Below are 11,941 nucleotides of genomic sequence, written 5' to 3'. Positions count from 1 at the left end.
GGCCGTGACTGCACACTTCTCCCCAGGGCTGCTCTGCCTGGGCAGCTCTGGTGGTACCAGTGTCATGGGGCGGCCCCGGCAGCCAATGAGGCTGGTGCTGAGGTTTTGGGGAGGGCCTGGCCGGATGTGTTCCCCAGGGGGAGGTGGTGTGGCTGGCAGAGGACCGGGCTGGGGTGCTCTGGCTGGCGGCTGTGAGTGCCAGAGGAATTTGGGTGGGTGCAGTGTCATCCCTCCTGGTTGCAGCAGCACCCTAACACGCAAGGAGATGTAGGCTGAGCCCGGCCCGTGGTGGCCTTCACCTCCTCCCGTGGTAACCCCCAGGGGTTTACTCTGTAGACCCCTGGCAGAGAGTATTGGGTTTACGTGGCAAGGTTTTGGTAGCAGGAGGCCTGCAAGGGTGGCTTCTGTGAGAAGATGCCAGAAGCTTCCCCGATGTCCGACAGAGCCAGTTCCAGCCGGCTCCAAGACAGACTCGCTGCTGGCCAAGGCTGAGCCAATCAGCAATGTTGGTAGTGCCCCTGTGATAACATATTTAAGAAGGGGTAAAAACTGCTGCACAACAGCAGCTGGGAGAGAGAAGTGAGAATACGTGAGAGAAACAGCTATGGAGACAGCAAAGTCAGTGAAGGAGGAGGAGGAGATGCTCCAGGCACTGGAGCAGCGATGGTACCCGTGCAGCCTGTGGTGAATATATCTACCCGCAGCCCATGGAGGACCCCACGGCAGAGCAGGTGGATGTGCCTGAAGGAGGCTGTGACCCTGCAGAGAGCCCACGCTGGAGCAGGCTCCTGGCAGGATTTGTGACCCCACAGGGGACGCGTGGTGGAGCAGTCCGTTCCTGAAGGACTGCACCCTGTGGAAAGTCCCCATGCTGGAGCAGTTTGTGAAGAACTGCAGGCCATGGGAAGGACTCATGCTGGAAAAGTTCATGAAGGACTGTCTCCTGTGGGTTGGACCCCACGCTGGAGCAGGGTGAGGAGAAAGGAGCAACAGAGACAATGCATAATAAACTGACGGCAATCCCCATTCCCCGTCCCACTGTGCCACTTGGGAGGAGGAGGTAGAGAAGTCAAGAGTGAAGTTGAGCCCGGAAGAAGGGAGGGGTGGGAGGAAGGTGGTTTTCGATTTGTTCTTATTTCTCGTTATCCTACTCTGATTTTGACTGGCAATAAATTAAATTAATTTCCCCAAGCTGAGTCTGTTTTGCACGTGGCGGTAATTGCTGAGTGATCTCCCTGTCCTTATCTTGACCAACGAGGCTTTTGTCGTATTTTCTCCCCCTTGTCCAGTTGAGGAGGGGGAGTGGTAGTGTGGCTTGGTGGGCACCTGACATCCAGCCAGGGTCAACCCACCATGTCACTCTTCTTGGGGGCATGTCGCTCAAAGACAGAGTCCCCCAGAGCCTCAGCGTGGCTCTTTCATGGCTGTCAGGCATATTGGGAGGGTGACTGTCCCCCATCCCTCCAGCTTTTGCAGGGGCAGGAGTCAGGCATGGGGGCAGGAGTCAGGAGTGGAGGAGATCCCGACCCCAAACCATCCTGGACCGGGGGTGAGATGGAGCTGGAGCGGCTTCGCACCTGTTCGAAACGCCTCCCCGCCTCAGGGGATTCGAGATGTCACTTGGGTCCGCCCTTCCCCTTCTCTCCCCAGCGAAACAGCTCAAATCCCCTCCATCTCTCCCTGGTTTGTGGCCTGCTCTGTCCCCCATCCCACTCAGCGGCCCCATGCTGGTCTGGCCCCAGGTTGTCAGTGCCCTTCTGCCAGGGACAGACGCTGGCCACGGAGACGCCAAGATGTGGGAGAGGTTGGCGGAGGAATTGCTTCTCCTGACGTGCCAGGGGAGATTGGCCAGTGTCCAGGAAAAGGGAGAGTCTTCCTGGCCACAATGTGGGGTTTCTGCAGCATGCTGGGGGGTTTCCTGTCGTGAGGGGGAAGGAGGGTGAGAGCCACAGGAGCCACGTGCAGCTGGGGAAGTTTGTCGCTGTTTAATGCAGTGGTTTTCCAGAGCAAATCCCTGTCGGTGCTGACGGGTCAGGGATAGGAGATGAGATGAGCAGGAAGAGCTGGCGGCGAGGGAGCTCGTTGCTGGCCGGGCAGCCAGGCCTCAAATGATGAATTCCCGGGTCTCCCATGTGGCCTCATCACCTTTCCTGCAAGGTGGGGCCACTGTGAGCTGCACTCGGGGCCGGGAAGTTCATCCCTGCAGAGCTGCTGCTGCTGCAACCCCTGGCCCGACCCATCTGCCCATAAACCTGAGAGCAGATGGTAGGAGGGAGGTCTCACCTGCGCTTCCACCACCAAAACCCCCCGACAGAGGCTGCGGCCACAAGGAGCAGCACTGCAATGGCGATGTCAGCGGTTGGAGCTGTGCTGCGGTTTTCTGGGAGAGGGAGAGAAAAGGGCGGCCATGTGATTGTGGCAGCACCAGGCAGGAGCTGCCCCTTGCAGGGCAGGTGGCTGCTACCTGCACCCTGTGCCCCATGCTCATGGGAACCTACCCCATGGGATGAGGAGGCTGCGGGTGCCCAGGCTGCGGTGGCGCACGCGGCAGGCGTAGCTGTGCCCGTCATGGGAGGCCACGGCCAGGACGCTGCGGAGCTGGTAGGTGAGGTCGGCGTTGGGCAGGATGGTGCTGGTGTTGAGCGCTGGGCCCGGTGGCACCTCCTGGCCATCCCGCAGCCAGGCCACGCTGATGGGCCGTGGGTAGAAGCCGGTGACGCGGCAAACCAGCAGGAGCTGGTCTGGTCTGGGTGTGCGGGCAAAGACCGTGGCCACGGGCAGCTCTGGGGGGCGAGAGCCAAAGGGTGGGGGGAGCCCTGGTGGGGCACTGCTTGGCCCCAGTGTGTGGGGGTCTTTGGGGTGGCCGTGCCAGGGTTGGGGTGGTCTCACCTTGTCTCTCCAGATCAGCCCTCCCGTACCTGCACAGGGTGAGGATGTAGCTCTGGCAGGAGATGGAAAGGAGGTGCTCCAGGAGCCCCGCGATGGCCTTCTTGCTGCTGAGGGACTGGCTGACGAGCTCTGCTAGCGGGGATGGCTGCCGGGGCTCCCAGCGCTGCCTCTCCATCTCAAAAGCTATGAGGTCTCTGCTGCCCACCCCGACATCCATGAAGCCCCAGCTTGTCCTATTGGGGTGCAGCACACAGCCCGCACGGATCTGGACCACGAATGGGTCTGCCAAGGGACATGGGTGGCACGAGGCGGGATGTGGCTGGAGGCACGTGCAGGGGTGCGATGGGCAGCGGGGTGCAATGGGCAGCAGGGGGCCATGCTTCAGGAAGCCCTGGGACACCCTGCAAGCCCTCAGTCCCCTTGGAAGGCCGGAGTGGATACGGGGCCAGTTAGCATGGGGCGGTTGCTCAAACAGAATGTTGTCCCCAAAATATTTGCCCCCAACTTTCTCTTTCCCTGCTCCGTGCTGTGTGGGTCCTGCAGCCCTGGTAAATTTGGTGGCAGTTCCCTGGTGTGCAGAGGGGTTCCCCCGTGCCAGATGGCAGGAGCCCTGAGGGGTGTTTTTGGTGCGCTGCCCTCCCCGTCCCTGCTAGCCATGTGCCCCGTCAGCCACAGCGTTTCCCATTACCCTTTCAGGAGCTGTTGCACCCTAAGAGACCCCACAAATGCCACCCCGGTGGGGAGGAGGGCACAGCTGGAACCCGGAGAAAGGGGCTGGGGCTCTGGCTGGGGTTGTCCCCGTACTCACAGTCCAGTTGTGCCTGCTGGGCTGTTTCATGCACATATCGGATCATATTGCGCAGAACGAGTTTGGAGTGGGACTTGAGCTTCTCCACATCACCCTCGGCTGAGGCCTGGCGGGCCCAGGGCCAGTGGAAGTGGATGTTCCAGCTGGCAGGATCCAGCGCAAAGATGGGCACGTCCCCCAAGAGAGCCACAAAGGACACCTCGGCAGAGGTGACGTTGGCAAAGAAGCTGGTCTGGAGCAGCTGGAAAACCTGCGGCTCTGCTGGGAAAGAGGGTGGGGATGGGAAGGGCTGCAGGAAAGAGGAGATGAGTGGGGGCGCTGGAGGGGAAACAGGGGATTCAGACGAGATAAAAGGAAGGAATTTTTTGTGATGAGGGTGGTGGAACACTGGCACAGGTTGCCCAGAGAGGTGGTGGATGCCCCATCCCTGGAAACACTCAAGGCCAGGTTGGACGGGGCTCTGAGCGACCTGATCTAGTTGAAGATGTCCCTGCCCACGGCAGGGGGGTTGGACTAGATGACCTTTAGAGGTCCCTTCCAACTCAAACTATTCTATGATTCTATGCTCTTCACCCCACACCACGAGACCCCCAGCAGCCTGCACCTGACCCTGCCTGGGCAACCCCCCAGCCATGTCTTCGCTGGATTCCCACCTCCTCGCCCGCTCAGGGTTGCTTTCCTGTCTGAACTTCCTCCGCCCCCGCTGCTCTTTTTCCTTCTCTATTTTACTTTCAACAAAGTATTTCTCTCCCGTACGGGATTTCAGGCACCTCGTCCCCTCCCCTCCCCGCCTCCCTCCTGCCCAGCGCCTGCTGTGTGGTTGTGCAGAGCGGATGGTGGGGGCACCTCAGCGCCTGTTTGGGGCGATGCTTCCCCCAGAAGAAGCACCTGTGCCAGGACCTGGATCTGCCAGAGACCTGCACACGGCGCAGAGGACGTGGAGGATGGAGTAGGGGAAAGGGCATTTCGTCCAGGTTTGGGGCCTCCCGGGTGTTGGGAGCTCAAGGAGACCAAACCCTGACAGGGTCAGAAGAGTAGCCCAGCCCAGAGATGAATCCCACGTTCCAATGTCTGCTGCTGCCCACCCCCACACACTCCCCTGGAAACGTGAGGTCTCACGGGTTTGTGGTGAAACGCTCTATGCGACAGCAGCACCCGAAACACCCTCTCGCAGGTGCAGCTCCCCAACGAACAAGGGGCTGCTGGAAGGGGCCCACGGCAGCACATGGAGCTGAGACCCGCCCCTGGTGCCCACGGGCTCCCTGGAGGAGGAAGGCACCTTTGGGGGAACCCCAACATCCCAGGCCTGGCTGGGGACCCCTGGCCCCAATTCTGCTGGTGTGCCCAAGCCCCTGTGCTGGAGCCGGTGGGGCATGAAGCCCTGAGCTGGAGGCAGGAACAGAGAGGGTGGGCAGGGACAGGGCACCTTTGGGTGCTGCATGTTGGGGGTGGCCCTTTGGTGCTGGGGATCATCCCCCGCCATGCAGGGGACAGTGGCCTGGCCGTGCCTCCCCTGAAGAACCTGTGGGGTCCTCTGACAGTGGGATCAGAGCAATTGGGGTGAGCCAGGGCTCCCACTTACCCTCTGGGTCTGCCCACATCCCAGGGAGGAGGAGGGGGAGAAAGAGGAAGAAGAGGAGGTGAGGGGGCTGCATGGTGCATGCGGCAAGGCTGAAGCAGCAGCAGCAGTGACTGTCGGAGGAGGAAGCACCCGTGGGGTTCCACGTTTCAAACCAGCCCAGCAGTCATGGCGGTGGCTCTCCACCAATGGGACCGGTGCAGACGTGTCGGGGAGGGCCCCAGAGGTTCCGAGCTGGGGGATGGGGATGTGTAGGAGGGAGGAAAGCCGCAATAAGGTCTTGAGCATGAACTGCTGCGACAGGCTGGGGCTGGGGCTGGGGCGAGCCCAGCCAGGAGGAGAGGGCAGGGAAAGGGAGGCCCAGGAAACAGCACTAGGAGAAAACAGGTGCTCGAGGACCTGAGCTGGGTCCCCCTGACTGCCCCTCTCCACTGATGGTACCTCGCCCCCATCCCCATTCTTGTGGGATGTATCAGCTCCAATGGAGGTGACGATGGCTTTTGGGTTTCAGCCCTGGCTGGAGAAAGACGGCCACTGTCCTCTCAGCCCCGCATGGGGAGAAGGGCTGCGTTGGGCCCCGGCACCTACAGCTCAGGCTCCTCCTGCACCACCTGCCTAACCCTGGCTCCCCAGAGAGGAGGTGACTCACAGATCCCGCCCTGCCCATGGCTGTGGGAACAGGGCTGGGGAGCTCCAACTCTGCCGTAAACACCCCCAGGTGAGGGCCTGGAGCTGGGCTGCAGCCTGGCACTCCCCTCTCCTTCCCACCATCTTTGGTGGGGAACCCCATCCCCCTCCCCAAATGCCCCCTGGGCGTGGGAACAGCCTGCTCCATCCCCATTGTCACCAGTGTCCAGTGCTGGAGGGACAATGGGGTGACCAGAGCTGGCCTCACCCCCACAATGTCCCCTACCCACTGCTCCTCCCTGGCTGTCCCCTGGCGCCTCCCCTAACCCTGCAGTTTCTCTTTGCCTCTCCTGGGCGTGCCCGCATTGGGGTTGAAGGCAGAACTGAAACCACAGCCAAGGGGAAGTTTGAGGGCGCGCACCCTGGTAACCCCCAAACACCAAACCCCTTCCCTTCCGTGGAGCTGTCCCACAGAGAAGTAGGGACGCTGTGGTGGCCTGGCGGGCCCAGAAATGGCACCAACAGTCCCACTACCCCAGCAACTCACCTCGGCATCACGCAGGGGATGCCTGGCCATGCCACCACAATGTCCACATCCCTCCCGGCAGGGCCACCACTGCCGGGGTCAGAGGAGAGTGTTCAGCTGGTGGGATGGCAAAGCGCAGCCGTGGGGTGGCCAGTGAGGGAAGGGGCAGGGGGATGTTTGTCCATGCAGTCCTATGAGGTGACCATTTGTCCTCACAGTCCCCCCTAAGGTGACTGTTGGTCACTTCTTGCTGAGCAGCTGATACGCCAGGAGCAGGCCCCCGGCTTGTGCGGGTGCATGTGATGTGTTCAATCCCCTCTGAACTTTCTCCAGAGGTCTCCCACTGTTGCAGTGGACCAGAAGTTCTGCTTTAGCTCTTCCTCACCTGTATTGAATGTACTGGTCCTCATGTTTTTGTTGGCTTTTGCACTTTCTTACTTGCCATAGCAGAGGTCTCCACTTCTTCCTCTGTGATAATGTCACTTCCTTTGGTCAGCAAATGACCAAAGCGGGCAGGGGGCTGTTCATCCACACAGACCATTGGTCCTCAGTCCCCTCAGGTGAGCGTTGGTCCTCAGAGTCACCCCCCAGGTTACCATTGGTCCGCACAGTCCCCTCGGTGACACTGGTTCTTACAGCCCTCCCAGGTGAGCACTGGTCCTTAGCGTCCCCCTCCATGTGACTGTAGGACTTTCAGTTCCACCTCGTGTGAGCATTGGTCCTTGCAGACCCCGCAGGTAACACTGGTCCTTGCAGTCTCCCCTCAGCTGAGGGCTGTAACCCACCCGAGCCCAGAGCCGTGCCTGGGTGAGTTGGGGTGGGCAGGGCTGCAGTGCCTCTGGGTGGTGCACTGGGTGTGTGGGCACCAGCACCTGCTGGGCTGGGCCCAAACGCCTGAAGAGACCTCCCGAAACACCTAGGTGTTTGTGTGTGAGTTATTGTAGGGTCTCTTGGGGGCTGTGAACAAAGACTTGCAGACACCTCCCCGGTACTGGGTGTTTGGGTGTGTGTTATTGTAGGGTCTCTTGGGAGGTCATGCACATGACCACCTGTTCTTACCAGGTTTGCTTACCGTCTGCACCTGCTCTCCAGGTTTGGTGGGTGAGCTTCATCCTGCCACATCCTATGAGTGCTGCAGGGTGTTTCACTCCATTTGGGAGATGAATTGGCCCGCGTGCCCTGTTGGTGCTGAGGCTGCGGGCTCCCAGCCCCAAGGTGAGCCCTGCCCGCAGCTGAAAATTTCATGTCTGTCCTAGCTCAGCAAGGGCTGGGAGACACTCAGCATCGCTCCTCCCGCAGCGAGATCCTTGAGGCCCGCAGTGCCAGCAGGTGACTCTGGCTTGTCAGGGAAATTCAGTCCTACCCACAGCACTGTGGTTCACAGGGTTTGGCCAGGGGAGAACCAGCCCTGGTGGAGTTGTGGTGGATGTGGCCACAGGCCAGCTGGGTTTTCTTCTGACTCAGCTGGTAGCTGGCTCGCACACGGCTGCCAGAGGCTTTTCCTGTGAGACTTTGCCAGGAAATTGTCCTGTCAAACCAAGCCTTTTGAAGCTGCACATTCAAGTATGTGGTTGATTGGGAGCACAAACTAAATTCCTTCCTATGCCTGTCTGAACTCCCCTGTCTCCAATGGGAGATTGGCTTCCTTTTTCTCCTTAACTGGGAGGCTTGAGGGGCACTTTACCCCCATGCGCACAGTTGCTTGTTTCCACGACATGTGTAAGGACATGTTTGTATATGCACAAACACACTTTTACTTTTTCTTTTTTTGCTTTGGTGTTTCCTGCAATTAGCACCAATAATTCCGTGGGACTCCAGCTTCCATTTGCAGCTGGTCAAAACCTCCCCGAGCCCATCCCAAATCCTGAGGAAAGGCACATGTTCTTAGGAAAACAAGAATGTTTTAATTTCATTTCATACACATCTGCAGCGCCCACAGATTACATCAGAGTTTCAATGTTACTCAGCACTTTGTAAAACGGTTTGTGGCCAGGTGCTATTAGTCTGTGTGGAACAGTTCAGTCTCAGCACAAATATTTCTGGAATACGGCTAATAAAGGCAGCTTTTAGGGAAAAAATAGTAGAAAGTGACAGTAGAAGGGCACAGCTTACCACCTAGTGATAAATGTGTTATTGTACCGGAACTCGGAGAAATTGCCACTGGACATTGGGGTGCCCTAAAGAGCCTCAGTGCGTGCATGGGGCAGTGCCATGAGGTAAGAGGTGATTGTGTGTAATGAGTGAGGAGGTCTCAGACTTGCATCCTTATCTGCTTAGCAAATTGAAGCGGGTCAGGACCCCCCCAGGTTTCCCCCGTGTCTCCGAGTCAAGTTGATCTCACCCTCGGCAGTGCCCAGAATTTTGTTGAAGCAGAAAAAGGTAGAGTGTTTGTCCCTGTGAGGGTGGTGGAAGGAAATGGGGGCTGTTGGCTCCCTCCTGTGCTAAGCTTCTTTGCTCAGGATGGAGTTCCTGGACTCTGATTCCTCCATCTGCTGGTGCTTTCTGAAATGAGAGGGGGACGGCTCATGAGTACTCCATGGAAGAGACTTCACCAGGGTGCAGACAGCAGCCGGCAGGGCCGGAGCAGGAGCTTCGGAGCTTCGCTGCTAAGTGCAGCGATTGCCTGGGGCATTTCCTCCCCTCCTCTCCCACTGCTGCTCCACGGGGCAGAAAGGGCCTCACCTGTGTCTCCACACCCAAAGCGCCGTGATGGCAGCCACAGCCATGGCTGCCAGCAGCCCGGCCCCGAGCCCTGCGATCAGCACCACCTCTGAGTTCCCTGAGAAACACGAGCAGAGGCTGCCATGAGCTTTCCTGGCTTTGCTCCATCCCGTGGGGCAGGGCGGCTCAGGAGCCCCATCCCTGTCCCCATGCGTAGCACCTACCCCATGGGATGAGGAGGCTGCGGGTGCCCAGGCTGCGGTGGCGCACGCGGCAGGCGTAGCTGTGCCCGTCATGGGAGGCCACGGCCAGGACGCTGCGGAGCTGGTAGGTGAGGTCGGCATTGGGCAGGATGGTGCTGGTGTTGAGCGCCGGGCCCGGCGGCACCTCCTGGCCATCCCGCAGCCAGGCCACGCTGATGGGCCGTGGGTAGAAGCCGGTGACGCGGCAAACCAGCAGGAGCTGGTCTGGTCTGGGTGTGCGGGCAAAGACCGTGGCCACGGGCGGCTCTGGGGGGCGAGAGCCAAGGGGTGGGGGGAGCCCTGGTGGGGCACTGCTTGGCCCCAGTGTGTGGGGGTCTTTGGGGTGGCCGTGCCAGGGTTGGGGTGGTCTCACCTTGTCTCTCCAGAGCTGCCTTCCCATAGTGCAATAACATCTCCATGTCGTCAACGCAGGTATCATTGAAGAGGACTTCTACCAGCTCGCTGAAGGTGGTATAGTTCTGGAGAATAGCCTGGACGTACCGTGACAGTTTGGTGTCTTGGGACAGGAGCCAGGTGGCATTGCCCACGTTTAAGCTGAGGAAGTCCTGGCCATTGTAGCCCACATAGGCGAAGGCCCGGGAGGTCCTGTTGGGGAAGATCTCGCAGCCTGCTATGCATTGGACCACGAAGGGGTCTGGAGGGGCAGAGAGGAGAGAGAGGTTGCATGAGGGGCTGGGACTGCCTTCCTGCAGCATCTCCTGTGTAGCACCAGCGCTGCCGGGTCCTTCCTCACTTCCCAGATGCTGTCTGGAGAGGGGCTGCAATGAAGACCGGGTACTCACAGGGCACATCCTTCTGCATGGCACCGTCATTGATCAGGTGGTTGAACTTCTGCAAATAGATCCTGATCATGTTTGCAATGGTGTCCCAGTCACTGCGGGGCAGGGCTGGGCGCACCCAGGGCTGGCAGAAGCGGATGGTCCAGGTATGCTTATCAAGAGAACCAAGCTCGATGTCTTCCAGCAGGCCCAGCCCCTCCGTGTCCACAAAGGAGGTGTTTTGGAAGGTGGAGGTCTGGAGCAGCCGGACAGTGAAGGTCCCTACATGAGACAGGGGTCAACAGGGGGAGTTGGGAGTGGAAGGAGAGGGCTGGGGAAAGTGGAGGGGCTGAGGGATGGGTCCTCAGGGTTGCGGGGACCTGTGGGCCCTCCATAAGCCCCCTGCATCCTTGGCAGCCCCAGCTCCCACCCCCTGCACCCACCTGGGGTGGCTGCATCCCTGCTAGGGAAGAGTTGTGGAGCCAGGGGACAAGGAGGGGTGAGGACACAAGTGCCCAAGGCACGTGGGGAGTAGGAAGCCCCTTGCCTGTGGGGTCCCACAGGGGCATGGGAGCAGATGTGGATGAGCCAGGGCTCCCACTTACCCTCCAGGTCTGCCCACGTCCCAGAGAGGAGGAGGAGGTAGACGAGAAGCAGGAGGAGGAGGCAGTGGCGAGGGGGCTGCATGGTACCAGCAGCGAGGCCCTGAGTGTGCAGTAGTGGGTGCAGTGGTAGGAGGAAGGGGCTGTGGGAGATGTGGCCGTGCAGTTCTCCTCATGTTGGCTCCGCCTGGGCGGCTCCGCTGGTCCTAGTGGCTCTGGCAGCCAATGGGGCTGGCACTGAGGTTTTGGGGAGGGCCCTGAGGTTCCTGCTTGGGGTGGGCTGGTCTGGGGCACCCGAGTATGGCTGTGAGTGCTGGGGAATTTGTATGGGAATGAGGCCATCCCACTGGCTGCAGGAGGGGTCCCTCATGGCTGCAGCAGCACCTTGACAATCAGGGCAGTGCGGGTGACCCAACCCCTCTTTTCTACCTCCATTACAGGTGGAAGTGCCGCCTGGCCATGGGCTGCATCCACTGTCCCTGATGGGAATGTCCCTCGCTGCCACTGGTGCCCAGCATGTCTGGCCCTGTGTAGCACAGACATCTCCATCCGCTCTGTGCTGCCTACTTAACCAGGTGGGTTCACCCCGACGTGGCTGTTCCCACAGCCTGGCCACATGCCTGGGCTCCCCATGCCCCCAGGCTGTGTGCTGGCCCCATGCCTCTTTGTCACCTCCCAGTCGTCCCACAGCCAGGCCACGCTGATAGGCCCCGGGTAGAAGCTAGTGATGTGGCAAACCAGCAGAAGCAGAGCTGGGCCAGGCGTGCAGGCGAAGACCGTGGCCATGGACGGCTCTGGGGGGCAAGAGTAAGGAGAGCTGGTGATACCCCCTGACCCCTCAGCACTGCTGGCCTGATCCTGGGGGCTGGGCTCCCCAGGGAGGAGGTGACGAGCAGTTCCCACCCAGCCCATGGCTGCAGGGTTGGAGATGGGAGCAGGCAGGGCTGGAGGAAGTGGCTTCTCCAGGAGCTCCTCTTTGGGCGCAGAAGTGGATGGGCTGGAGCAGCTGTAGTGTCATGGTCCCCAAGGGGAGAGATGGGCTGCGGAGCCTGGAAGGGACTGTTTCCCACTGACAGTCATCAGAGCCTTGGAGCAGCGGCACCTGGCCGGGCAGGATCTCCAAGCTGGGACAGGGATGGGACCATAGTCCCCCCACCCTGAGGCCCATGCCAGGGTGCTGTGGTGGATGAAGAGCCTTCTCATTTCCATGGAGCTCCATCCACACCAT

At 60.1% G+C, this 11,941-nt stretch overlaps 1 protein-coding gene across 1 annotated transcript; it reads right to left on the bottom strand.

The window, feature by feature from the left end:
- Positions 1-1,970: 1,970 nt before the first annotated feature.
- LOC143164307 (uncharacterized) lies at positions 1,971-10,839 on the bottom strand. The gene is made up of 12 exons (XM_076346778.1): positions 10,717-10,839; positions 10,136-10,393; positions 9,706-9,987; positions 9,315-9,632; positions 9,112-9,208; positions 8,872-8,931; positions 5,280-5,389; positions 3,698-3,955; positions 2,890-3,171; positions 2,499-2,783; positions 2,284-2,380; positions 1,971-2,150 (listed from the first exon to the last, which is right to left on the bottom strand). Exons 1-12 carry the CDS (start codon positions 10,796-10,798, stop codon positions 2,105-2,107), a joined length of 2,175 nt encoding a protein of 724 aa, XP_076202893.1. The 5' UTR covers positions 10,799-10,839; the 3' UTR covers positions 1,971-2,104.
- Positions 10,840-11,941: the final 1,102 nt, after the last annotated feature.

This window comes from Aptenodytes patagonicus, chromosome 8 (genome assembly GCF_965638725.1).
Source record: "Aptenodytes patagonicus chromosome 8, bAptPat1.pri.cur, whole genome shotgun sequence".
In the NCBI taxonomy this organism is placed as follows: Eukaryota; Metazoa; Chordata; class Aves; order Sphenisciformes; family Spheniscidae; genus Aptenodytes; species Aptenodytes patagonicus.
The sequence above is the reverse complement of the archived record's forward strand: the minus strand, read 5'-3'. Positions and strand labels throughout refer to the sequence as shown.

Excerpts from the sequence above, each read along its gene's own strand:
- LOC143164307 (XM_076346778.1), bottom strand. The coding sequence starts at position 10,798 with ATGCAGCCCCCTCGCCACTGCCTCCTCCTCCTGCTTCTCGTCTACCTC. Across the intron at positions 9,209-9,314 it reads CAGCCTCCTCATCCCATGGG|GGAACTCAGAGGTGGTGCTG; the intron begins GTAGGTGCTACG and ends CGTGTTTCTCAG. Across the intron at positions 2,784-2,889 it reads GGCTGATCTGGAGAGACAAG|AGCTGCCCGTGGCCACGGTC; the intron begins GTGAGACCACCC and ends CTCGCCCCCCAG.